Raw genomic sequence first — 27225 nt, forward strand, 5'->3', positions numbered from 1 at the left:
CAGGCAAGCTACAGCCCAGGAGGAATCCTTGGTAGTCCCTGGGAATTTTAAAACCTAAATAAGGACTACAGTAGATGTTTCTTTGTTCGCTCCCAGACAGTTATGACTAGAGAATGCACCTTCCACAGAGTGTGAGCTACACCAATTGCAAGCCTGTGCTCTTGTGCCAGTCATCTAGATAAGGATAGACCTGCATGCCCCAGTGACATGGATTAGGCACCACCCCAGCCAGTTATTCAGTGATCACCCACGGATTGCTGCCAGTTGGAAAGGGAGCATTTTGTACTGGTAGTTGCTGCTGCCCACCATAAACCTGAAGCTGCTCCTGTTCTCTTGTCTGAATGTTTTTGGTTCTCACCATTGTCTTTAAATAGCTTCACTAAGCATAGCTGGAGCCCGTGGAGCACAGTCGAAGGAGCAACTCATACTCACTCAAGGGGGAGAGGAGTTGCTCTTCTGATCAGATCTGTTCACTCTGCCTGACTACAGCTCTACGCATTGCCTTCCTTCTACCCAGTAGTGAGGCTCTCCCCGATGGAAAGGACAGGAAAAGTTTCCCATGCGCTTTGTGCAGGGGGAAATCTCTGTGGCAATAGTTTCTCTGGTCTTTCCTTTTCCTGTAGATGTGCGAAGTTCACAGGACTGTGTTTTTGTGTGTATGAATGTCAATATGACCTCTCTGGGTTGGAATGTTGCACGCCACTTAACAGTGCCCACAACACTACATATCTCTTTGTAAGAGGAGGGGCAGAATGCATTTCCAGTTTTAACTATAGAAGATTGGATAAACCAGAAGGTAATTCCTGTACTCGGGTCTCACCAATTGGCCAGGACATGATGGCTAACAATGCCTTCTCTTGGGAAAAAACAGGTTATTACTTTTCTAGTAATTATCTAGATAACAGAAGTCATGACCTACTTGAAGGCGATGATGTTAGGATGCTTCAGCTTCCGCAAGTGCTTGATGTCTGTTTCGTTCTGTTCTCTCACTTTCTTGATTGCCACCTCCTCCGCTCGGAATTTGCCTAAGAAGACAGCTCCTTGTGCTCCACTGCCCAACCACTGCAGCTCTGAGATCTCCTCAAATGGAACTTCCCATGTATCTGGTAATACACAAGCAAGGCACACAGCTTAGAAAATCTCCAAGTTCATGCAGTGCTCTGCTGCAACGTCATACCAGAGACAGCAACTGTCAACTCCTCTGTCATCTCTTATGACCTTTTCACGAAGTAGCTCAGTAACACATTCAAAATCTTTGTGAGCTGCTGATGCGATACAATAAGTTAATATACTAGAGACTTTCACATCTGAGGATTTGGAGAGTGTCCCTTCTTCGGTGAAGTTCAAGGAGGGAGGGAGGAGGGCTGTACAACATTAAACATATAACTATAGACAATCCAAACACTCCGATAAAAGGAAACGTTTAAAATCCACAATGGCCAAAACAAATTGAAGGGTTTTTCTACAGGAAAATCACAGAACCATAGAAGTGTAGAACTGGAAGGGACCTCATTAGTCATCTAGTCCAGTCCTCTGCACTCAAGGCAGGGCTAAGCTATAACTAGACCATTCCTGACAGGTGTTTGTCTAACCTGTTCTTAAAAACCTCTAATGACAGAGATTCCATAACCTCCCTAGGCAATTTGTTCCAGTGCTTAACTACCCTGACAGTTAGGAAGCTTTTCCTGATGTCCAACCTAAACCTCCCTTGCTGCAATTTAAGCCCATTGTTTCTTGCCCTACCCTCAGAGGTTAAAGGACAACAATTTTTTACCCTCCTTCTTGTAACAACCTTTAATGTACTTGAAAACTGTTGACATGTTCCCTCCTGCCTTCCCCAGTCTTCTCTTCTCCAGACTAAACAACCCCAGTTTTTTCAATCTTTCCTCATAGATCATGTTTTCTAGACCTTTAATCATTTTTGTTTAAATGGGGTAAAACAGGGCATAGAAGGGAAGGCAATAAATATGGAGCCAACAGTGGGCAGAGTATAAAACAGTGGTGGGCAACCTGCGGCTTGCAATCAGATTACCCTGATGGGCCGCATGCGGCTTGCAGGCCGCAAGTTGCCAACCACGGGTATACAAACTAAAAACTGTTTAAAAAGCTAGCTAAGGTTGCTCAGTGACAACAACTAAGTTACCTAACACATCATTTGGAAAACCCAAGCACTTAAAGCAAGATAAGTTAAGTACGTCCAGGGCCGGCTCTAGGCACCAGCAAACCAAGCACATGCTTGGGGCAGCACATTTTCAGGGGCGGCATTCGGGCCATCTTTTTTTTTGCGCTTCGGGTGGCAAAAGTCTAGAGACGGCCCTGGCAGCAGCAGCGCGTTGCGCCCTGAGGCTGCTGTGGTTTGCGCCGCGGGGGAGCAGAGCCCGCACCTTGTGGCTGGGCCGGGCAGGCTCCGAGGGGGGGACACTCGGGCTGAGGGCCGCCCTGCGGGGCACACGGAGCTGCTTGCAGGTGCCGCAGGGCGGCTGCCCCCCAGCGCTGCAGCCGGGGCTGGGCAAAGCGGCCTGAGCCGCCCAGGGACTGCGGCAGGGTGGCCAGAAGCAGCAGCAGCAGCGGGGCCATAGAGGGCGGGCTGCTGCCATGTGGGGCCCGAGTCCTGCTCTCCGGGGCTTCGCTCCCTCTGGGGCTACCCTGCTCCTGGCCGGTCCTGGAGGTGGGAGCCCTGGCTGGAAGGACCCTGGGCTGAGGCGCGGCCTGGAAGCCCTGCTGCTTACCCCGACCCTGCCAGCATTGGACCAGCTGGAGGCGAAGGGGGAGCAGGCAGAGTTAGCACTGGTGGGGAGGGGCAAGGGGTGCGGGTGGGGTAAGAGCCCAGCGCTGGGGCGGCAGGGGGTGCGGGTGGGGGAGGGCATAGGTGGGGGGCGGTGAGAGCCCAGGGCTGGGGTGGGGGGCAGCCAAAAAATTTTTTTGCTTGGGGCGGCAAAAAACCTAGAGCCTGCCTTGAGTACGTCATAAGAATCAGAGGGGTAGCCGTGTTAGTCTGGATCTGTAAAAAGCGACAAAGAGTCCTGTGGCACCTTACAGACTAACAGAAGTATTGGAGCATAAGCTTTCGTGGGTGACTACGTCTGATCAATTGGGTATTCACCCACGAAAGCTTATGCTCCAATAATTCTGTTAGTCTATAAGGTGTCACAGGACTCTTTGTCGCTTTTTACATCATAAGAGTTACACTGACCATATAATAAAACACATTTTTCTTCAGAACTACAAAGAAATGCATGTTTCCTCACATCGCAACTTGAACTCTGCCCCCCAAATTGTACTTTGATATATACTATTTTTATCATCTTGATTTCAATATACGGCATAAATTTTTAATAGAGTAAGCAAGCACTGGAACAATTTATCAAGGGTTATGGTGTATTCTCTGTCATTGACAATTTTTAAATCAAGATTGGATGTTTTTTCTAAAAGATGGGTTTCTCTAGGAATTACTTTGGTGAAGTTCTCTGGCCTGTGTAATGCAGGAGGTCAGACTGGATGATCACAATGGTCCCTTCTGGCCTTGGAATCTATGAATCTCTAATTTTTAAAGGCATATAGTTAAATGGGAAATGTCAGTTAATGTATTTGTTTGCAGTGTTGTAATCATGTTGGTCCCAGGATATGAGAGACAAAGTGGATGAGACAATATCTTTTATTGGACCAACTTCTGTTGATGGAAAGCTTTCAAGCTTCACAGAACTCCTCTTCAGGTCTAGAGAAGGAAACTACAGTGTCAAAGATAAATACAAGTGGGATAGATTGTTAAGCATAAATGGTTCACATGTTCATAGAATCATAGAATATCAGGGCTGGAAGGGACCTCAGGAGGTCATCTAGTCCAACCCCCTGCTCAAAGCAGGACCAATTCCCAACTAAATCATCCCAGCCAGGGCTTTGTCAAGCCGGGCCTTAAAAACCTCCAAGGAAGGAGACTCCACCACCTCCCTAGGTAACCCATTCCAGTGCTTCACCACCCTCCTAGTGAAATAGTGTTTCCTAATATCCAACCTAGACCTCCCCCACTGCAACTTGAGACCATTGCTCCTTGTTCTGTCATCTGCCACCACTGAGAACAGCCGAGCTCCATCCTCTTTGGAACCCCCCCTCAGGTAGTTGAAAGCAGCTATCAAATCCCCCCTCATTCTTCTCTTCTGGAGACTAAACAATCCCAGTTCCCTCAGCCTCTCCTCATAAGTCATGTGCTCCAGACCCCTAATCATTTTTGATGCCCTCCGCTGGATTTTTTCACATTTTTCCACATCCTTCTTGTAGTGTGGGGCCCAAAACTGGACACAGTACTCCAGATGAGGCCTCACCAATGTCGAATAAAGGGGAACGATCACGTTCCTCGATCTGCTGGCAATGCCCCTACTTATACAGCCCAAAATGCCGTTAGCCTTCTTGGCAACAAGAGCACACTGTTGACTCATATCCAGCTTCTCGTCCACTATGACCCCTAGGTCCTTTTCTGCAGAACTGCTACCTAGCCATTCGGTCCCTAGTCTGTAGCAGTGCATGGGATTCTTCCGTCCTAAGTGCAGGACTCTGCACTTGTCCTTGTTGAACCTCATCAGGTTTCTTTTGACCCAATCCTCTAATTTGTCTAGGTCCCTCTGTATCCGATCCCTACCCTCTAGTGTATCTACCACGCCTCCCAGTTTAGTGTCATCTGCAAACTTGCTGAGAGTGCAGTCCACACCATCCTCCAGATCATTAATAAAGATATTAAACAAAACCGGCCCCAGGACCGACCCTTGTGGCACTCCGCTTGAAACCGGCTGCCAACTAGACATGGAGCCATTGATCACTACCCGTTGAGCCCGACGATCTAGCCAGCTTTCTATCCACCTTACAGTCCATTCATCCAGCCCATACTTCTTTAACTTGGCGGCAAGAATACTGTGGGAGACCGTATCAAAAGCTTTGCTAAAGTCAAGGAATAACACATCCACTGCTTTCCCCTCATCCACAGAGGCAGTTATCTCATCATAGAAGGCAATTAAGTTAGTTAGGCACGACTTCCCCTTGGTGAATCCATGCTGACTGTTCCTGATCACTTTCCTCTCCTCTAAGTGTTTCATAATTGATTCCTTGAGGACCTGCTCCATGATTTTTCCAGGGACTGAGGTGAGGCTGACTGGCCTGTAGTTCCCCGGATCCTCCTTCTTCCCTTTTTTAAAGATGGGCACTACATTAGCCTTTTTCCAGTCATCTGGGACCTCCCCCGATCGCCATGAGTTTTCAAAAATAATGGCTAATGGCTCTGCAATCTCATCCGCCAACTCCTTTAGCACCCTCGGATGCAGCGCATCCGGCCCCATGGACTTGTGCACGTCCAGTTTTTCTAAATAGTCCCGAACCACTTCTTTCTCCACAGAGGGCTGGTCACCTTCTCCCCATACTGTGCTGCCCAGTGCAGCAGTCTTGGAGCTGACCTTGTTCGTGAAGACAGAGGCAAAAAAAATCATTGAGTACATTAGCTTTTTCCACATCCTCAGTCACTAGGTTGCCTCCCTCATTCAGTAAGGGTCCCACACTTTCCTTGACTTTCTTCTTGTTAGTAACATACCTGAAGAAACCCTTCTTGTTACTCTTAACATCTCTTGCTAGCTGCAACTCCAAGTGTGATTTGGCCTTCCTGATTTCACTCCTGCATGCCTGAGCAATATTTTTATACTCCTCCCTGGTCATTTGTCCAATCTTCCACTTCTTGTAAGCTTCTTTTTTGCGTTTAAGATCAGCAAGGATTTCACTGTTTAGCCAAACTGGTTGCCTGCCATATTTACTATTCTTTCTACACATCGGGATGGTTTGTTCCTGCAACCGCAATAAGGATTCTTTAAAATACAGCCAGCTCTCCTGGACCCCTTTGCCCTTCATGTTATTCTCCCAGGGGATCCTGCCCATCTGTTCCCTCAGGGAGTCAAAGTCTGCTTTTCTGAAGTCCAGGGTCTGTATTCTGCTGCTCTCCTTTCTTCCTTGTGTCAGGATCCTGAACTCGACCATCTCATGGTCACTGCCTCCCAGGTTCCCATCCACTTTTGCTTCCCCTACTAATTCTTCCCTGTTTGTGAGCAGCAGGTCAAGAAAAGCTCTGCCCCTAGTTGGTTCCTCCAGCACTCGCACCAGGAAATTGTCCCCTACACTTTCCAAAAACTTCCTGGATCGTCTGTGCACCGCTGTATTGCTCTCCCAGCAGATTGTAAGAGACCACTTAAAATGAAGAGTACAATTAACACCTCTGCAGTCGGTAGAAGAATGGTGGGTTAGTAGGAAGCAGCATGTGTTACAAGTTGCTATAAGTGGCCACAAAACCAGTGTCTCTGTTAAGTCCATGGTTTTTAGTGTCCAGCAGAGTTATGAATTTAAGTTCTCAGGCTCTTTTGAAGGTGCTGTGCAGATTTCCTTTAAGGATGAGGACTGAGAGCTCAGACATCAAGTGATTGCTTTATGAAGAGTATCTGCCCATGAAAGGTATGGTATTTTTGTCTTTTATCATTTTTCTGTGTGAGTTCATTCGAGAGCATAAGAATTGTCTCATTTCACCCACATAGTGGTTGTTTGGGTATTTGATGAGGTACACTACACATTGTGATAGGCATGCATAAGACCCATGGATCTTGAAATGGTATTGATCATTGTAGCAGTGGAGAGATGTCTACAGGTTTTGCATCTGTTGTTCTGGCAGAATCTGGTACCACTTTGAATTGGTGAGTCCTGGTCTATGGAGAGCTTGTTTCTGATAAGCTTCATGAGGTTGGGGGTGAGGGGTTGTTTGAAAGCCAGAAGAAGAGGTTTGGGAAAGATTTCTATCAGGAAGTGGTCCCCATCAAATATGGGTTGTAATTGTTTGATGATATCTCATATGGAGTCTAGTGTGGGGTGACACGTGACAACCAGTGGAGTGTGGCTAGTGGGATTTTTTCCCTTTATATTGAAACAGGTTCTCCTGGGTATCTGGATGGCCTGTTCCATGATGCAATCTACTTCTCTGGTGGTTTTAAAACTGCCTTCACCAAACAAGGACACTCCACCAGAGAAGCAGATTGCATCATGGAATGGGCTGTGTCTGATTTCAGTGGAAAGTTTTTTGCCAAAATCCAAACATCGAAAATCCAAAAAGTTTGATTCAGATATTCTTCCGCAACACTGCAATAGGGTCTTCTGACCAGAGTCTCCTGTATGGGCCAGGTTCCCTAGCAAGACTACATTTTCCATGACACACCATGTCTAATGGACTCTCAGGATGCATCATCAAGACAGGGAGACTATGGCATTTTATGGAAGATGCAGTCTGGACAGTTTCCTCTAAAAATTTGATTTTCTATTATTCAACAAACAATTAAAATTTTCCAAGGAACATTTGTAGCCATCATATTTATTTACACACATAGACTCGTAGACTTTAAGGTCAAATGGGACCATCGTGATCATTTAGTTCAGCGCTTTTCAAACTGGCAGTCCTGACCCAAGAGAGGGTCACAAGGCTATTGTAGGGCATCGTGAGATGGTATGGTATTGCAACTCTTATTTCTGTAATGTTGCTGGCGGCAGCGATCCTTCAGAGCTGGGGAGCAGAGAGTGGGGGCTGCTGCCCAGCTCTGAAGGCAGCACTGCAGCCAGCAGCAGTGCAGAAGTAAGGGTGGCCTGGTATGGTATTGCTGTATCCACTCACCCCCAGCTTCCCTTTCTCCCCGGCAGTGTCCTCTACTTGGAATATTGAAATACGGTAAGCCTACTTTACACTTATTGAAAGGCTTCAGTGCCTTTGACTGCAGGGATAATGATTACATACTTAATTTGGTGCTCCTATGAGTATGCACAGTAATTTGCTCTCACTTTGGGGTGTGTGTGTCATCACAGCATGAAATATATTCAAAGAGGGGCTCAGCAAAAAAAAAAGTTTGAGAACCCCATATCTAGTCTGACCTCCAGCCCATTGCAGGCGACAGAACCACACCCATCCACTCCTGTAATAGACCCCTAACCTCTGGCTGAGGTACTGAAGTTGTCAAATCATGATTTAAAGACTTCAAGTTACAGAGAGACTGCCATTTACACTAGTTTAAACCTGAAAGTGACCCGTGCCCCATGCTACAGAGGAAGGTGAAAAACCCTCAGGGTCTCTGCCAATCAGACCGGGGTAAAATTCCTTCCTGACCCCAAATATTGTATGGCAATCAGTTAGACCCTGAACATGTGGGCAAGACCCTCCAGCCAGACACCTGCGAAAGAATTCTCTGTATTAACTCAGAGTCCTCCCCATCTAGTATCTCATCACCAAGCATTGGAGATAATTTCTGCTAGCAGTCATAGATCGGCTACATGTCATTGTAGGGAGTCTCATTATACCCATCCCCTCCATAAACTTATCAAACTCAGTCTTTAAATCAGTTAGGATTTTTTGTCTCCACTGCTCCCCTTGGAAGGCTGTTCCAGAGCTTCACTCCTCTGATCATTAGAAGCCTTTGTCTAATTTCAAGCCTAAACTTTTGAGAGCCAGTTTATATCCATTTTTTCTTGTGTTCACACTGGCACTTAACTTAAATAACTTTTCTCTCTCTCCTGGGTATTTATCCCTCTGATGTATTTATAGAGAGCAATCATATCTCCCCTCAGGACTTCTTTTGGTTAGGCTAAACAAGCCAAACTCTTTGAGTCTCATAAGATAAGTTTTCCTTTCCTCGGATCATCCTAGTAGCCCTTCTTGGCACTTGTTCCAGTTTGAATTCATCTTTCTTAAACATGGGAGACCAGAACTGCACACAGTATTCCAGATGAGGTCTCATCAGTGCCTTGTATAATGGTACTAACACTGCCCTGTCTCTACTGGAGATATCTCACCTGATGCATCCTAAGACTGCATTAGCCTTTTTCACAGCCACACCACATTGGTGGCTCAGTCATCCTGTGATCAACCAGTACACCCAGGTCTTTCTTTTCCTCATCACTTCCAACTGATATGTCCTCAGCCTATAGCAAAAATTCTTGTTGTTAGTCCCTAAATGTATGACCTTGCACTTTGCACTATTAAATTTCATCCCATTTCTATTACTCTAGTTTACAAGGTCATCCAGATCTTCTTGTATGATATTCTGGTCCTCCTCCATATTAGTAATACGTCCCAACTTTGTGTCATCCACAAATTTTATTAGCACAATTCCACTTTGTGTGTCAAGGTCTTTAGTAACAATGTTAAATAAGATTGATCCCAAGATTGATCCCTGAGGAACTCCATTAGTAACCTCCCTCTAGCCTGACAGTTCACCTTTCAGTATGACCTATTGTAGTCTCTAGTCTCCCCTTCAGCCAGTTTCTTATCCACCTTTCAATTCTCATATTAATCCCCATCTTCTCCAATTTAATAATCATTTCCCATGTGAAACTGTATCAAATGCCTTACTGAAATCCAGGTAGATTATATCTACTGCATTTCCTTTGTCTAAAAAACCAGTTCTCAAAAAAAGGAGATCAGGTTGGTCTGGCATGGTCTACCTTTTGTAAAACCATGCTGTATTTTATCCCAATTACTGTTCATCTCTATGTCCTTAACTACTTTCTCTTTCAAAATTTGTTCCAAGGCCTTGCATACAACTGAGGTCAAACTAACAGGTCTGTAGTTTCTCAGATCACATTTTTTCCCTTTCTTAAAAATAGGAACTATATTAGCAATTCTCCATTCATAGGGTTCGATCCCCGAGTTCACAGATTCATTAAAAATCCTTGCTGTTGGGCTTGCAATTTCATTTAATATTTCCTTTAATATTCTTGGATGAAAATTATCTAAACCCCACAATTTCATCCCATGAGGCTGTTTGAGTTTGACTTCCAATTCGGATGTACTAATTTCTACCTCAATATCCTCGTTCCCATTAGCCACCCTGCCACTACCTCTAAACTCTTCATTAGCCTTATTAAAAACTGAGGCAAAGTATTTGTTTAGGTGTTGGGCCATGCCTAGATTATCTTTAACCTCCACCCCATCCTCAAAAAGAACAGGAGTACTTGTGGCACCTTAGAGACTAACAAATTTGTTAGTCTCTAAGGTGCCACAAGTACTCCTGTTCTTTTTGCGGATACAGACTAACACGGCTGCTACTCTGAAACCCCATCCTCAGTGCTTAGCGGTCCCACTTCTTTCCTTGTTTTCTTTTTATTTATATGGCTATAGAACCTTTTACTATTGGTTTTGATTCCCTTTTGCAAGGTCCTACTCTGCTTGGCTTTTGGCTGTCCTCACTTTATCCCTACACTTTCTGACCTCCAAGAGGTAGCTTTCCTTGCTCATCCATCCAATCTTCCATTCCTTGTAGGCTCTCTCTTAATCACCTGTTTGAGATGTTTGCTCATCCAGCTGGGTCTGCAACAATTCCCTATGAATTTTTCCCCCTTGCTTGGGATGCAGGCTTCAGATAGTTCCTGCAACTTTGATAAAGTAATTCCAAGACTCCTCCACATTCAGATCCTTGAGTTCTTCAGTCCAGTCCACTTCCCTAACTAATTCCCTTAATTTTTTTTTTAAAAGTTAGCCCTTTTGAAATCAAGGACCCTACTTGCAGATCAACTTTTAGATCTATTTAGCTTTCCATTTAGTTCAAAGTGAATTAGCTCATGATCACTTGAACCAAAGTTGTCCCCTACAACCATTTCTTCCATGCAGTCCTCACTACTCACCAACACCAAATCTAAAAGGGCATCACCCTTGTTGGGTCACTGACTATTTGGTGAAGAAATCTGTCAACTATCACATCCAGGAAAATCTAGGCCCTACTATTATTAGCAGCACTTGTCCTCGAAGCTATAGCCGGGAAGTTAAAGTCTCCCATAATCACACAATTCCCAGTAGTATTTATTTCATTAAAAACATTAATGAAGTCTCTATCCATATCCAAATCAGATCCTGGGGGTCTGCAGAATATGCCAAACACTATCCCAGGGGAACCTCCAGTAGCTTTCTTTCCCAAAGTGATTTTGGCCCAAACAGGCTCGGTCTTATTCATTCATTCACTTCTAATTTCTTTAGTTTACCTCATCATTAATATACAATGCTACACCACCACCTTTGCCTTTATTTCTGTCTTTCCTGCACAGCACACATCCTTCAATACCTGTACTCCAGTCATGACTACTATTCCACCATATTTCTGTTATCCTTATAATATCTTGTATCAGAGGGGTAGCCGTGTTAGTCTGGATCTGTAAAAAGCAACAAGGAGTCCTGTGGCACATTATAGACTAACAAATGTATTGGAGCATAAGCTTTCGTGGGTGAATACCCACTTCATCAGATGCATGTACAGACCCACGAAAGCTTATGCTCCAATACATTTGTTAGTCTATAATGTGCCACAGGACTCCTTGTTGCTTTTTATAATATCTTGTTTCACTTCCTGCACCAGTAGTTCTAGTTCCTCCATTTTGTTATCTAGGCTCCTTGCATTGGTGTACAAACATCTTCATTGTTGCTGCTTGGCTTTGCTGCCCACATTCCTTTCCCAATTGGGTACAGTCATTCTACTGCCAGTATCACCTACCTGACTGTTAGTACTGATAACAACGAAGCTATCATTCCTCTTATGTTATGCCCACTGCTGTTCCTTTCTCCATTGCTGTATCCTTTCTTACTTGATTTTCCTCCCTTGTAACATTAAAATCGGGCGTGGAGATTACATTAGCATCTCCCAACCATCTTCCCCGAGTTCCTAGTTTAAAGTTCTCTTTATCATTTGTGCCAACCTCTATCCCAGAAGTCTATTTCCCTCCCTACTCAGGTGGAGTCCATCCCATGATAACAGTCCTCTGTCCATGAATGCCTCCCAGTGGTCAAACATCCCAAAGCCCTCCTTAGAGCACCACTGTCGTAGCTATTTGTTGACCATCATAATTTTGTCTCACCTTTGTTCTCCTCTTCTAGGAAAAGGTGGCACTCACCAACAGCACACACTAAACCCCACAGAGGAGACTTAGAACTGTCTTTCCCATGAATAAGAACAGATTTACATAATTTGTAAGAAGTATTTAATGTCAATTAATGAAATTGCCACTCAGTAGAAGAAAATATATTTACAAGAGCCTCTACTACTTATCAGGTAGAAGCAGGGTAGATGTGGATTTCCCAGTTGAGTCTGAGAGTTAGCAGTGACTGATTTTCAGGATAAGAAGTTCAGTTCAGTCAGGGGTCAATCAAGTTCAGTTCAATCATCCAAGGTGGTATTTACAGCTGTGTTGTTGTGGTTTTGTTGTTTCTCATTAGCAGATCCCCTTACACTAGACTTGGAGAGATGGAGAGTTACTTTACAGGCCGTTTTGTGTTCCTGCATGCCAAGCTCTTGCAGCTTGGCCCATCCTTTGCTCTCCCCTTTCTATCAGGTACTTAGCTCAGAAGTGAAGTTGCTGGAGTCACATTCAGCTGTTTAGATTGTGGAGTCATGTTTTGGTGTTTGGATCTAGTTCTAGCCATCAATATCTCTGCTATTCCTCCCTGTAGCATATCCTCTGAGATCCTCCAGGGATCAACATTAAAACCAATTCATCTGACATAGCTAATGGGAGTCCAGATTCATTCATTCTCCTGAAAATCACAGAATCTCACAGGTTAGCAGGTTTCACCGTCAGTGTTTTTAAAAATTCTGGGGTCCAGACATAACTCATTTTCAGATGCTGATGTAGGTGTTCTTCACCATATATCTGATAAATCGCTTGGTCAATGTCCATATTCCAGTAAATTATTTGGTTGACAGCAAGTATCTGTCTGGATCCAACACAGTGATGTGCAGTATAGCTCTATGCCAAAGTAACATTAGCAGATACCCTTACAACAGTTTTACTTCCTTTGACAGGGTGGGGGAGACTCCGTCCAGTGCAGAGTGAATTCACCCCATCCTTCGAGCTGCCCTCTGTCTCTAGACAGTGAGACTTAAGGCTGAAGTCCATAGAGTTGCCCCGAACTGCAGGGCTCTAAGACCCAATGTAATTGCCCTGATCCACAGGGTGGTAGGGTCACATGACCTATGTCAGGGGGGTAGCCCTTCTCTGTAGGGCAGTGAGTCCTAGCGGCCAAAGTCCATAGAGATATCCTGGGTTTGTAGGGCAGCAAGGCCTAGTGGCCAGAGTCAACAGAGATACCCCGGGTTCATGGGGCAGTAAGGCCTGGCAGCCAGACTCAACAGAGTTGCCCTCCAGGCGGGGCTGTATGACCTAGAGGCCCGTTGGGGTATGTGGGCCACCACCTGAGGGTGGTGGACAGGTAGGGGGACTGGGTCCTCCCTGCTCAACTGGATGGCTAGTCCCCCTCTGGGCTACTTCCTACCTGGTGGCAGTCTGCGCATCTTTGGGGTCTCCGGGTTCCTTGGGCGGTGCAACTCCCTGTAGCTCAGACCTCCCTGGGGCATCCACAGGTAGATGGGTATCTGCTTGGGTCTTGGCGCCTCTGGCTTCTGCGGTCCAGGGCATCAGTGGTTCCTGGGCAGGAGCTGGCAAGGAGCGTTCTTCCTCTCCAGCGGTCAGCCCAGACTGAGCTGGGCTGCTCCCTCTTATACTGGTGCTACACCTGGAGCATGCCCAGTAGGGACGTGGGGGTGTGGCTTCCTCTGCCCACAGTGAGGAGTTAATCCTTCCCAGTCCAGTGCGGGGTGAGTTCACCCCATCACACTTCCCTATTTCAAATGACAGCTTGTTCTTCTAATCTGCATTTTTCCTTTCCCAAAGCTGGGGACAGGTTATATTTTTAAAGATATAATATATATAGGCCGTAAGCTCATAACCTTATTAACCCATATTAACAATTTTCGTTAATATCCAAAATTTTTGGAGATCTATTTGTTCTCACATCACCTCTCTCTGTCCTGCTCTTTTATATCAGAATTAAAGGATGCAGGGCATGATAACTGTCCACAAATATATGAAAAGTGTAAACACCAAGATCACAGAAAAATTGTTCTGTGTGGGAGGGAGGGGAGGTAAAAGGAAGGAGTGGAGCGAAATGTTAAATGTTGAAAGTCTTCCTGACAACAAGATGTGTGAGGCAGTGGAATATTCTCACAGGGAAGTGATGGAAGGCCCAGTGTCTCAGATACTTAGTACCAGACTGGACACAACACTAACTAATACATACAGCATGGGAAAATCCTGCATTAAGATTGTATGGTGGAAAGTGTATGAGCAGTTCCAACTATTCCTCCACTGTACCTTACCTTGCATTTGTCAACATTATTTTTAATCAGCCATGTGCTGCCCAATCACCTAACTTGATTATGTCCCTGAGGTTCCCCATAGATTTCTCTAGTCCTGACTAATTTAAATAATTGTCTCAACTTCAATGTCTGTCACCTCCCAGTTCAGGGGATGGAGTAGATCATGTAAGTGGTCTTTTCCAGCTCTAGCTTATACAATTCCACTCTTGTGGTTCACTACGGAGTAACTGTTTTCTGTGCAACTCTTTGTGTTAGGTATGAGAGAGTGTCAGACAAATGGTCATGTGGAAAGCTGGGAAAGGGATTTCATTGCTTTTAGCATCCTCATCCTCACAAACTCCACTTTAAAAGAAATGAAGGGAAGAAGAAATGCATTGGGAGCATTTCTGTGGCGCAGGCTTACCTTGTTGCTGCAGTTTGTAGTCCGTGGAGTATGCTTTCCCTATGATGTTCCATACTGGCCTCAAACAGCCAAAAAGTCCCTCAAGAAACCCACTGCTCCCACTCCCGGATCTGCTGAACTGGATTTTAATGTCATCTGTCCCACTGTTATTCTCTACATCCATCGTGTTACTGTTGCCCTGAGGCACAGCTGTTTCAGCTTCATCCTGTTCTCTCAACTGCAGCACACTGTTCTCAAATTGGTCCCTAGAGTCCTCGCTGACGCTGGTCAACACCGCTGTGGTGACTGGACTGCCCACACTTTCTATTAGATCTGCCTGAAGTAAGCCCTTCTCTCGCACATCCTCTATGATCTCAGGTGAAGGATGGTTTCCGGTGGGTGCATGATCACCATGTATCCCACTGAAGTCTTTGTCTTCACTGAAAGTTTTGTTGATCAAGTTTGTAGAGGAAGGCCAGCTCAGGTGCTCCTGAGGACTGGCCATGGTGCCGTGCATGTGCATGAAGCAGGTAGTACGATACGGTGCTTAGAGAACTAATGATACACAATTCAGATGCAACAAATGGCCCCAGAACCTGAAATGAGAGAAAATGGGATAAGAAATATTTTCTCTTTTCTTAATCACTACTGTATGGTATTTCTGTTGTGTGCTCTTTTCTGGAGAAGGACTGATAATAAGTTTAACTTGAAAACTGGAGGCCCAATAATATTTGGGAAATGATTATTGAAATTAACAAATGACAACATTTGTTCCCTTTGACACTTAACTCTGTGCACATCATCAATGGGATGGTCCTTGTTATTTCTCCTCTGGGTTACCCACCATGAGTCTTTTCTGGGAAACGCAAATAACTGGCAAAGGCTAACCTGTGAGTCTTCTTACAGGAAAGGCCTGTGTCCACTATGTTACCACCAGGCCCAGTACCCCTCTGCACAGACACCAGTCTGTTCTAAGTGGACCCAACTGCTCGGTCTCACATGTTTCCATGTCAACTGGGTCTGGGTAAAGATTCTGGCTATGTAGGACAGACCCTTTGTCTGAGCCCTTCCCTTGGGACGGTCCAGCCACCCCAGACCTTGAAACCAGTGCCTCAGACCTCCTGAGCCCCCCCAGTTGCTTACATGCATTCCTCCAGAGTTCCACCTTGATGTGGTCACTCTGGCTTCTAGTTCAGCCCCTTCAGGGACATCAAACAACACAGGATTAGCAAACAAATTTCTTGACCAAAGTCACTTTACTCTTGACAGCATCAAGAGTTACAGATCTCTTCAAACACAACGGAAGTCCAGAGACACAGCCTCCCTTAGTCTGATCTGTGTCCCTTCTGTGAGTCCAAGGTTTGTCAGCATTTCAGGCTAGGGTGACCAGATGTCCCGATTTTAAAGGGACAGTCCTGATTTTTGGGTCTTTTTCTTATATAGGGGCTCCTATTATCCCCCACCCCCTGTCCCGTCCCTTCTGCGTTCTCTCTCCTGCTGATGTGGTGACAGTCAGCCCCCCTGCTCAGAGCAGCACACCCTCTTTAAAAGACTATTCCTCTCCTTGCCATGTGCTCCCCTGGAGTGCTCCAGCCTGGGGAAGGGGGACGAACACCCATTGTTCCATGGAGGTGGGGTAGTAATAGAGAGCCATTCCAGAATTATAGCCCCTGATGGCTTCTCAGTGCTGGTGTCAAGCACCTTTCCTGAGGAGGGAAGTTACCGGGAATGCAATTCATTAACCTTGGCTGGGCTGGGTTAGACAGGAGTTCAGCACATAATACAAAATGGAGTTCCCCCTTTTATACAGACATAACCCACCATCACACGCTAGTCAGAGACAAATTGCTTATCCCACTCCCTCTGCTCTGAGGACCCAAGCCAAATCTCACTGAAGTTAATGGAAAGACTCCCTTTGATTTCAATATGTCAACAGGAGATTTTTGATTAAAAAGCCAGAAAAGTTTCCCTAGGCAAAGAACAAAGGTCCTGAAGTCTGAAAACAGTCACCAAAGGAAGAAATGGAGGAGGTTGGAGACCACAGAACCTCAATGGGAGCTGCTGGGCATTCTGTACTTTTGAAAATCAGACCACTTAATTCAAGTGACTAAATATGGTGTTAGACAGCTAACATCAGGATGTTTGAAAATCGTCACCCCTGAGCTTGTGTTCTACCCCTCTTTGAGGGAGCAGCACATTGCATAGATAAAATAATAAGAATATCACAGGGGGAAGTTCAAAAGCCTGAGGGGTTTTTTTGGTATCATTCATCTCTTTCTCTGAATACACATACAGTTTTATATATAAAGCACACACTAAAAGGATGCTATTAAGGTTACAAAGTCAAGTACTTGAAAGTAACAAAAATAGTATGTAATCGTGTAATTAAAGACTATCATAATGCATGAGCACAGGAGGCTGAATTAAGATTGCACAGGCAACCTGAATTCTGGCATTTCCTAACTTTTGAGTGTTTGACTTTGCAACCTAAATAACATTCTTTAAAGAACTGCATGTCATTTCCTAGGGTTTTTTAAAGGAAAAAAGTAAAAGTAAATTATATTTGTTGCACCTCTAACAACCCCATCATGCATCATCAGCAGGGTATGAACTTTGAATAGCATAGTCTGCGCTATAGGACTAACTACATTCGCTCACAGCAGGTTACCATTCCGGGGCAGGGGGAGGGGATTGGCCATTGGGGCTTGTTTTGGGGTTGGAGAGATGGACAGGAAGAGTCCATCTCATTTTCTCTCCCTCCCAGAGAGGCTGTTCCCAAGTTTTCCAGCACTGTGTGCTATGTGATGGTTGCAGCAGCATGGTCATGACCTTAGATGAGCTCATGTTTAGTTAGAATTTTGGCAGACTCCCAATTTTTTATTGACAATGCAAGCAAGAGAAAGGAAATTAAAATTTTCAATAGTTCATCTTTCATTCAAGCCTGAACAGAATTTCATGAGACAAACTAAGGGCATTTCCTCTGGCCCCAGAGCTTTCTCCTTACCAAATTCCAAAAGCTTGCTGCAAACAACTGAGGTGTTAGAGCTTCTAAAAATAAAATAAAAATCTCCAGAATCTTTTATACTGGAAAACAACCTAAACTTAGGGGTTGCTTCCCCAGTAATGAGGCCTGATCTAAAAGATCAGACAAGGGATTAAGGAAAAGCAGGTTTCAGTGGTAGCCGTGTTAGTCTGTATCAGCAAAAAAAACGAGGAGTCCTTATGGCACCTTAGGGTATGTCTACACTACGAGAGTAGTTCGATTTTAGTTAAATCGAATATGTGCAATCGATATTAGAAAGTCGAACGTGTGTGTCCACACTAAGGACAGTAATTCGACTTTGTCAGTCCACACTACCGGGGAAAGCGTCGACATTGGAAGCGGTGCACTGTGGGCAGCTATCCCACAGTTCCCGCAGTCCCCGCTGCCCATTGGAATTCTGGGTCGAGCCCCCAATGCCTTCTGGGTAAAAAAATGTGGCGAGGGTGCTTTTGGGTAACTGTCGTCATCCGTCAGTCACTACCGCCCTGCCTCCCTCCCTGAAAGCGCCGGCGGGAAATCAGTTCGCGCACTTTTTGATCAGTGACAGCGCGGACGCCACAGCACTGCGATCATGGATCCCGCTGCGACCATCGCTGCAGTTGTGGCCGTTCTCAACACCTCGCACCTTATCATACACCTTTCCCTGAGGCAGATGCAGAGAAATCAGGCGAGGAGGCTACGGCACCGCCGTGAGGGCCTGAAGTCGGAGAGTAGCACAGAGCTGTCAGAGCTGGATTGCACGGCCATCTCTGCTGGAGAGCTCTGCATCGTTGCCACTGCTGCCACTGCTGCTGAGCTCGCCACGGTGTCCAAACAGAAACTGCGCTTCAAACTGCCCAGACAGGAAAAGGAATTCAAATTTTCCCGGGGTGTGGCTGGTCAGAGCATCCGAGCTCGGACTGCTGTCCAGAGCGTCAACAGAGTGGTGCACTGTGGGATAGCTCCCGGAGCTATTACCGTCGATTTCCATCCACACCTAGCCTAATTCGATATGGCCATTTCGAATTTAGCGCTACTCCTCTCGTTGTGGAGGATTACAGAAATCGATTTAAGGAGGGCTCTATGTCGAACTAAATGGCTTCGTGGTGTGGACGGGTGCAGGGTTAATTCGATATAACGGCGCTAAATTCGACATAAAAGCCTAGTGTAGACCAGGCCTTAGAACCTGATTTTACAGCCAATCATACCATCACTAGTTAAGGTATTCTGAACAATTATAATAGGCAACCTGCTCAGAGGGTGTTCTGTTTTTCAAACTTAATAATGCCTCTGCAGAAACAGTCTTCAAGTCAAAAGTTCTGAGATGTGTGTGTATTTGGGGAGGATTATGCATGTATTTAAGCTATGCAGACTTCACTGAATGCTACTGCAGCAGCATGTTGCAAGTCAAAACCTCGGATTTGAGCTAAGCTATTTTGATCAGCTCATGCTTATTCTTGCAGCTAAGAAAAAAGGTATTTTAAATCTACAACGGAATTTCTGAAGCACAGTATAATTTTGTATGATCACAAGCTGCTGTAAATTATTCTCAGTCGCATGGAAAACAGTCTTCCATCCACACCATTACAATTTAGCTCCCTGAATGAAGGAAACAGGAAGTGCATCTTTGTTTATGGAAGAGCCAGACCTGACATCCCTGATATCTCAGCACATTAGATAGCCTTTAGCTGCAGTTTAAAACCATTAGAAAAGGCAGTTCAGCCAGAAGAGAATAAAAGAGCAGCTGAGTCAGTCTCATAACTCACATTTGGGAAAAACCCAGGAATTCAGAGGAAATTCCCTCTAGCTAAATAGCCAAATTCCATCTCTGCTCTTGGTGGCTTCCATTTCATAAATGAGCTTCTCACACATACACAGAGGCCTGGTCTACACTAGGACTTTAATTCGGATTTAGATGCCTTAATCCGAATTAACCCTTCACCCGTCCACACTACAGAGCCAGTTAATTCGAATTAAAGGGCCCTTTAAATCGATTTCTGTACTCCACCTCGAAGAACAGAGTAGAGCCTAAATCGATTTTGTTAATTCGAATTAGGGTTAGTGTGGACGCACACCACCGAATTACTGTGGTTTAAAACCGAATTAAGGTGCTTAGTGTGGCCGCGCACAATCGAATTTATACAACCTGTTTCCCAAATTCGAATTATCTAAATTCGGATTAATCCTGTAGTGTAGACATACCCAGAGAGACACATTAACAGCAGCCACATACACGCACACAGCCTACTGAAGCCAAACATCTGAGGGTTTGGCATGACAACAGCACTCAAAAGTAATGATCTGTTCTGAATGGACAGCTGAGTCAGGTAAATGCAGTCTGTGACCGTAACGAATGCTCTGCCTTTGTGGCTTTGGCTCCACTGCATAGTAAGCCTGTGTCTGTGGGACCCAGGCTTCCAGATTCGGTGTTTTCAAGCCCGTACTTAAGCATCCACACTGCACTGTAAACATGGGCCACCCAACACTGCTGACATCTCCATACTGCATGATGCAGACTCAAGTCAGACCTTCTGCTTCAAGTTCTGGTGCCATACCCTAGCTTATCCCAGGGTTCCTTCCTAGCACCCTCGCCAGCTATCGCCACTCTAGGGCTTGGTTCATAGTGGACTGTGGGACACCTTGTGTGTCCATACTCCATGATTTGACAGGAAGGGATTTGAGCCCACTGACACATCCAGCTGAGCCATTTTCAGATATGCATGCTCCCAGCAGCAAGAGTCATCAACATGGATTCCGACCTGGTGGAAGAATTTCTCCAGCTCACTGGGTCACTCCTATTTCAGGAATCAGGCAGAGCATCTGTGAGACATTGGCAAACCTTTTGGCAGAGATTTTTGAGTTGATGCAATTTTAGACTTGGTTTTGGTAAGGCCATCATAGAAGGGTTGGTCGTAGGAATTACTTTGGATTGAGTAATTGCAAATTGATTCAGTTTAAATTAAATGGAAAGATAATCAAAACCAGGTAATCAACTAGGCTTTTTAAGTTCAAAAGGGAAGACTTTGAGAAGTAAAGGGAATTAGTTCAAGTCAACTGGACTGAAAAGCTTAAGGATTTAAATGGGGAGAAGGTTTGGAATTTCTTCAAATCAACTATACAAAACAATCCAAAATAGGAATACCAAGTAAAAGAGGGGAAAAAAACGGTGTAGAGAAATGCTCCAAACCCAGATGGATGAAGAACCATCTCAAAAAGCTTATTAGAAGTAAGCAGAGCGCCTATTCAGAATGGAAAAAGTGGTTGGTCAGCAAAGAAAGCTACATCATGGAGGTTAGAAAATGCAGGAATAAAGTGAGAACTGCTAAAAGTCAAGCTGAATCAGCACTTTCCAAGGACATTAAAATAAATAAGAAGGTTTTTTAGTTATATAGATAAAAAGAGAATAAGGATGGATGAAATTTGGCTGCTATGCAGTATGGATAGGAAGGAGATGAAAGTCTAATATAGGTATGGCCCCAAAACTCAATGATACTTTGCCTCAGTTTTCAATAAGGATAATAATAATAAGGAACATGTAGAGCTTAATGTGTACTCACTGGGGGGACTAAACTTGCATCCCAGAATACTGAAAGAACTGGCACTTGAGATTGCTAGTCTAGTTAGTAGCCAGGATTTTTAATACATCTATCTATTTGGGGTTAGTAACATGTAACTGGAGAATAGCTAATGTCCTACATATATATAAGAGGGGGGGAAAGTGATCTGGGCAATTACAGACCTGTTAGTCTGACCTCAGTAGTATGACTAGGTTTCAGAACAAATTGTGAAACAAAGAATAACTAAATTCACAGAGCTAAAGGGGCTGGAATGCAACATGGATTTACCAAAGGTAGATCATGCCAGACTAACCTGATTTCTTTCTTTGAGAAAATAACTGATTTTTTAGATAAGTGAAGTGCAGTAGTGCTAATATTCTTGGACTTCAGTAAAGCATTTTCCACGGAACCACATGGGACATTATTAGTTTGGAGTGTGGGAGGGGGTTCAGGGCTGGGGCAGAGGGTTGGAGTGCAGGGTTGTGAGGGCTCTGGGGTGGGGCCGAGAATGAGGGGCTCAGGGCTGGGGCAGAGAGTTGGGGGGAGGGCTCAGGCTGGGGGTGCAGGCTCTGGGATTGGGATGAGGGATTTGGGGTGCAGGAGGGTGCTCCGGGGCTACAGCAGAGAGAGAGGATTCCCCTCAGCTCTCTCTCCCTGCACCAGCACCTGGGCTGCGGGGGAGAGGCGCCTCTCCCCACCGTGGCAGCTTCGGGGCTGGGGCCGCAGGATAGGCACCCCTCCCCCGGCCCACGCAGGTCCAGCCAGGGCTGGGTTTAGGGAGGGGCATCCTGCGACAGGTCCAGACCGAGCCGCCCGGGTTTGGGCCGGACTGCCCCAGATGTGGCTGGGTCTAGGCCATGCCACCCCGTCCTAGCCAGGTCCGGGCCACGGGGCCACCCTTGCCATGGCAGGCTGGGAGCTGGGCTAGGTTGGAGCCAGGGGAGGTGCGCACACACACACACCCAGTCAGGTCCCTGGGCAGGTTCCCTGAGCACCTGCGTGGCACAGCCACGCAGCTTACAGGGAACTTAGGTTCCTGGAGGTTTGTGATCAGCTTGCCCCTAACCCTTCCGAACCAGGACACATGCATGAGGGACAACGTGCCATACCAGTTATAGAAACAACATGCCATGCCGGTCTGGAAGCTGGCTGCCCCACACTGCTACAGGTTCGCTGCTAACCAGTTTGGAGTTGACAAGTCAACTCGGGAGGTAGTTGTGGTGGAGGTTTGTGAGGCAATCAGGATTCTGATATAGCCAAAGGTGGTAGGCATAAGTGTTCCTGAAATTACTGCTGACTTTGAGAGAATGGGCTTTCCAGACTGCTCAGGAGCCACTGATGGGACTCATATGCCTATAGTTTGCTCTCCACAAGGAGCACATGAGAATATAAACCACAAATGGTATTATTCCATTGTTATGCAGGCCCTCGTCAACTACTGCGGCAGATTCATGGACACTAATCTGGGATCACTGGCAAGGGGCATGATGCCAGGGTTTTCCAGAGATCAGGACTTTACCTTTGTGGACAAGCTGGGACACTATTCCCACCAAATAACAGTTATAAATGGAATCACTGTCCCCAATGTTATTCTAGGGGACCCTGCATACCCTATTTTTCCATGACTTATGAAACCCTATCCTGTTTGCAGAAGCCCTGGTAAAAGAAGTTTCATTCTACACACTCAGTAGTTATATGATGGTGGTTGAATATGCATTTGGAAGATTGAAATATCATTGGCGCTGCCTTCAGAACTTTTTGGATGCCATTGTGCAATGTCTGCAACGTTGTGGCCTTTTGTGCTGTGCACAGTGTCTATGGGGACAAGGGAAAACCTTTTCACCAAGAGTGGACTCGTATACACAGCCGGAAAGTGCATCTGTTACCAGGGCTGGATTCACATGCATAGTGGAAATCAGGGATGCTTCATGCACCCACATAATAGGTTTACATGGTCCTATGCACTGGGGGAGGTGGGGGGCCTGAAATGGTATTTGTAATTGTTCTGATTTGGGGTGTGTTTTGTAAACACTTTACTGTACCACTACACACAGTGTATTGCTCACTGTGCTGAAATGTATGGACATTTTTATGCTTATGGATTAATATGACATTGCATTTAAAAAAAATCTTTAGTGAGGCCAGCCATGTACTTGAACCCACAGCTTATAGGGTACTGTGATGAAGTTCTACTTCATTACATATAATAAAATTTGCTAAAAAAGCCATGTGTGCAAATTTAATATTTATTTTAAACATGAAATACCAGTGTAAAACCCAGACATGCAGACCAGCTGCCATCCAAACATACAACACAATATCCAAACTGTGCAAAAACAGTGAACAGTGCATGTTTCCAAATAAGACTGACAGCTGTTTCTGGGTGCCCCTGTTCCTCTTTTCTCCTTTACCTTTCTAGTGTATTTTGTACTTGCAGCCTGCAACTGGACTGGAGCGGAGGAAAGCACAGTGTACATTTGAACATTCCCTTTAATAGTATTCATGGCTGTGACACGGTCCAGCCAACCCCTGAACTGTCCAAAGGATGTACAGTCTGCAAGACATAACAAGGTGGAGGGGACTCAGGACATAGGGATGGAGCAGGAAGTGAATGTGGGAGTGGAGCGGATGCTGCAACCTGCAGTCTGGTGGCCACAACCATAAGTAAATGCTCAAACAGCTCCTTCTGCTGAGGTATCTCTTCCTTCCTCAACCTGAGGTCATGCTCCAAGAACTGTGCCACCAATCGCTCCTTGTGCTATGCACCCTCTCTCTCTTTCCACCTTTCTTGCATCCTCCTCTTTCTGGTACTCAATCTGGTCCTTCTGGTACACAGTCTGCTGACCGGTTTTATCGAGAATCTCTCCCATCAATCATCTTGGACTCTTTCTCCCTGCACGTAGTTGGAGGCGTCTACTCCCCCAGGCTCCTGGTGCCGTGCGTTTGCCCTACAGAAGTGAAATGGCCTTGAAAGGAAAATGGAAGAACACTATCATCTGACCATGATAAAAAATTACATTTCTACTCTTTCAAGGGAGCTGCTTTACTTCAAGGTCAAAAGACTACACATTTTAATCAATGGGCTTTATTTTATTCACACAAAATAGCGGCTACTCCAGATGGAGCAGCACCAGAAGCCATCGCACATCAGGGTAAGATACACATACAAAATTCAATTACAATGATTTATAAATCCTCACTACTTTTCCCAGGGGAAGAGGATGTTGTCACTAGCTATGGATTTTACAATCCCTTCCGGCAGGGCAAGCTCTGGAGGACATTGATATTCTCGAGGTCCCTGGATGGAAGTATGAAGTTCTGTTCCAGGCCAGTGGAGGACAGCCATTTGTGGGCTAAGGAGATTTTAAAGCACCTGGTGACTGATTAGCAGGCATCCAAATGGAGGGGGACTTATGAACTACAGAGGTGGCCCTAGTAAGTATGCTCTGCTCCAGAAGGTAACCAACGGTCTAGAGTTCCTAACTCCATGAGAGATTCACTTTCTTCAACAGGCAGCAATGGGTGAAAATCCACTTTAAAAATCAACAAGATGCTGATGTAGCATACAGGTGTAGTACAACCTCCTTGTAAGCACCCTGCATTCATGTACAGACCTGACTGACTGCCAGCCATGGGACTCCTAACACAGACATGCAGCCACCCTCTATTGTAATTTGGATTTAGCTAGCTATGGACCAAATACAGATTCCGGTTTCATTTGGACTCATTACAGCCAACTTTTTTTTGACTCAGTTAACTGGCGGTCTGAAACAGTGCAGGTACAGCCGATTTACAAGGTGCTGCTGTATTAGCAGGGAGGTGTATGTGAGGCTCCTCATTGTAGTGCCCCAAGCCATATTTCTAACAATCAGTGAGTAACTAGTAAAAATATCATAACACCTTAACTGTTTTTTCTCAGCTCCCAGTATCCATTCTGAATCCCATGTGGTGGCTAGGGAGGAAGGAGGGCACTACAGAAATGGTGTAGGTTCCACCCTGAACAGAAGCACACTATAAACCCGGCTTGTATTAATAACTCAATATGGCTATAAGCCAGAAATCCCTCCCATTCATATGTTAACAACAAAAATGGCATCAGAAACTTACCAGCCTCTTCTGCTGGTTCCACTGCAGGCTGTCCCCCAGGACCACTCTGCTCCTCTGAATACAAACCCAGGGTGTGCTGCAGCCACCTCAGCACCTGAACCACTTCTTGTCCAACGTCCCTCGGTGCCTGTCACTGGGGGGTTAGAAGAGTCACATCCCTGCTTAGCAGATTGTTGTGCACACAGCGGGCCAAGTGCTTGCAGAAGTTCCCAGGAGCCAGTCGAATTCTTTGTAAAAGTGGCAGGAAGATGGGGAGTTTCCAGAGGTGCTGTTAGCATCCTTGACTTTGCAGCAGTCAGTCTTGAGCGGATTGATTCGCTCTCTCCATTGATAGCTGGTCAAAACGATTCCCAAAGCCATGAGCCACTCAAATGTAGCTTTGCAGACAATCATTTCTTGTGCTCTTTCTTGCTAAAGCTGAACCTCTTGCTCGCCTCACACCAGAGGTTAATCAGAATCCGGTTGTTCCTCTGACAAGCTAGAAGCACACTTGATCGAGGACTTCTTGTTAGTGCTGGGATGACCTTACCCCTTACGTGTGTGAGCCAACTGTGTTTCCAGTTGAGCAGTACAAGTGGAAGTGAAGGGTTAAATGCCAAGCAGGGGTATTTGAATTAGGAGGTTTGCTTCCAGTTCCTGGGCATTGAGTGGGTCTGATACAGCTCCCACTGTACTTAATGGGACTCTTTCCATTGACTTTAATGGGAGTTAGATTGGGTCCTAAATCAACTGCTAATGCAAGCATCTTTTACAGGGAGCGGTTTGTGAAATACAAAGTAGAACTACACTACACTACACATATATATGCTTCCCCGTCACGTTCTGGGTATTTTTGAATCTGTTAAAATTTTACTCTCCCTCCCCCCACCCTCCGGGCTTTGCATTCCCATTGCCCTAGAACTGCATAGCTCAATGCTATAGGAAACAAATGATGTCACAATGGTTTTTACACTCACTATAGTCCTAAAATACAACCACAGAAATATCATCTTCTAAAATATATCTTTGGAGGAAGGGGTCATTTTTGATGACAGAAGAATGTTTGTTCCTGTTTCATACCACTTACTGCTTTCGGAAGCTGGGTTAGGACTGACCATTAGTCTCTCTCTCTCCCTTTTCTACTCATCTTTTTTCAGCTGTCTCCATAGTATGAAAAACCCTTTAACTCCCTAGCATTGACTTGGATATGCTGCTGGCTCTACTACTTTCCCCCTTCCTCTCCCACCAGGGGCGGCTCCAGGCACCAGCGCAGCAAGCGCATGCCTGGGGCAGCAAGCCGTGGGGGGGGGCGTGCGGTCAGGCTGCCTTCGGCTGCATGCCTGCACGGGAGGTCCGCCGGTCCCGCGGCTTCGGCGGCAATTCGACGGGACCAGCAGATCACCTACAGAAACGCTGCCGAATTTGCGTGACCAGTGGACCGCCCGCAGGCATGCTGCCAAAGGCCGCCTAACTGCTGTGCTTCGGGCAGCAAAAAAACCAGAGCCGCCGCTGTCTCCCACCCTACAGAAATCTGCCCTTTTCCCCTCAGAGCCTGATTTAAGACCTATAGTACTGAATGCACAAAAGTTATTGCATTGTTTAAATGGAAATAGTTTACAACCACGAAAGCCAGAAAACATTCACAGACACTAGTACATCAACGTTAACTGTCCCGTGGTGGTGCTGTTGCATTAAGACGTGTGATCATGTAACGAGACTCCAGCACTAGCCAATGGGATATACTTTTTAGCAGTTTCCCTGCCTGTAATAACTGTGATAAACAACTGTGTCTTCCTCACAGGGGTATTGTAAGGATTAATTCATGTCTGTCAGGGCTTTGAAGATGGACAACACTATACAATGCTATTATTTTCAGGAACCTCAATGAATGAATCAAGGAATCAGAATTCAGTTTGATCTCTTTTGACCCACTTGATATGATTTTATATTTTAATTTCCATGGAAGAGAAGTCTAGACAGTCA

General features: G+C 45.5%; 1 protein-coding gene across 2 annotated transcripts in view; it reads right to left on the bottom strand.

Annotated features, from left to right (window-relative positions):
- The window catches only part of MAP3K13 (mitogen-activated protein kinase kinase kinase 13), a 119769-nt gene that overhangs the window by 33359 nt on the left and 59185 nt on the right, over positions 1-27225 (bottom strand). For both annotated transcript variants that reach the window (XM_029911130.1, XM_024218628.3), the window contains exons 3-4: positions 14599-15173; positions 920-1103 (exon numbers count right to left, since the gene is read on the bottom strand). In XM_029911130.1, the coding sequence (XP_029766990.1) occupies positions 920-1103; positions 14599-15100 (686 nt within the window). In that variant the 5' untranslated portion in view covers positions 15101-15173. The remainder of the gene's footprint in view (positions 1-919; positions 1104-14598; positions 15174-27225) is intronic.

This window comes from Terrapene carolina, unplaced genomic scaffold, assembly GCF_002925995.2.
Source record: "Terrapene carolina triunguis isolate 2854851 unplaced genomic scaffold, T_m_triunguis-2.0 Scaffold88, whole genome shotgun sequence".
Lineage (NCBI taxonomy): Eukaryota > Metazoa > Chordata > Testudines > Emydidae > Terrapene > Terrapene triunguis.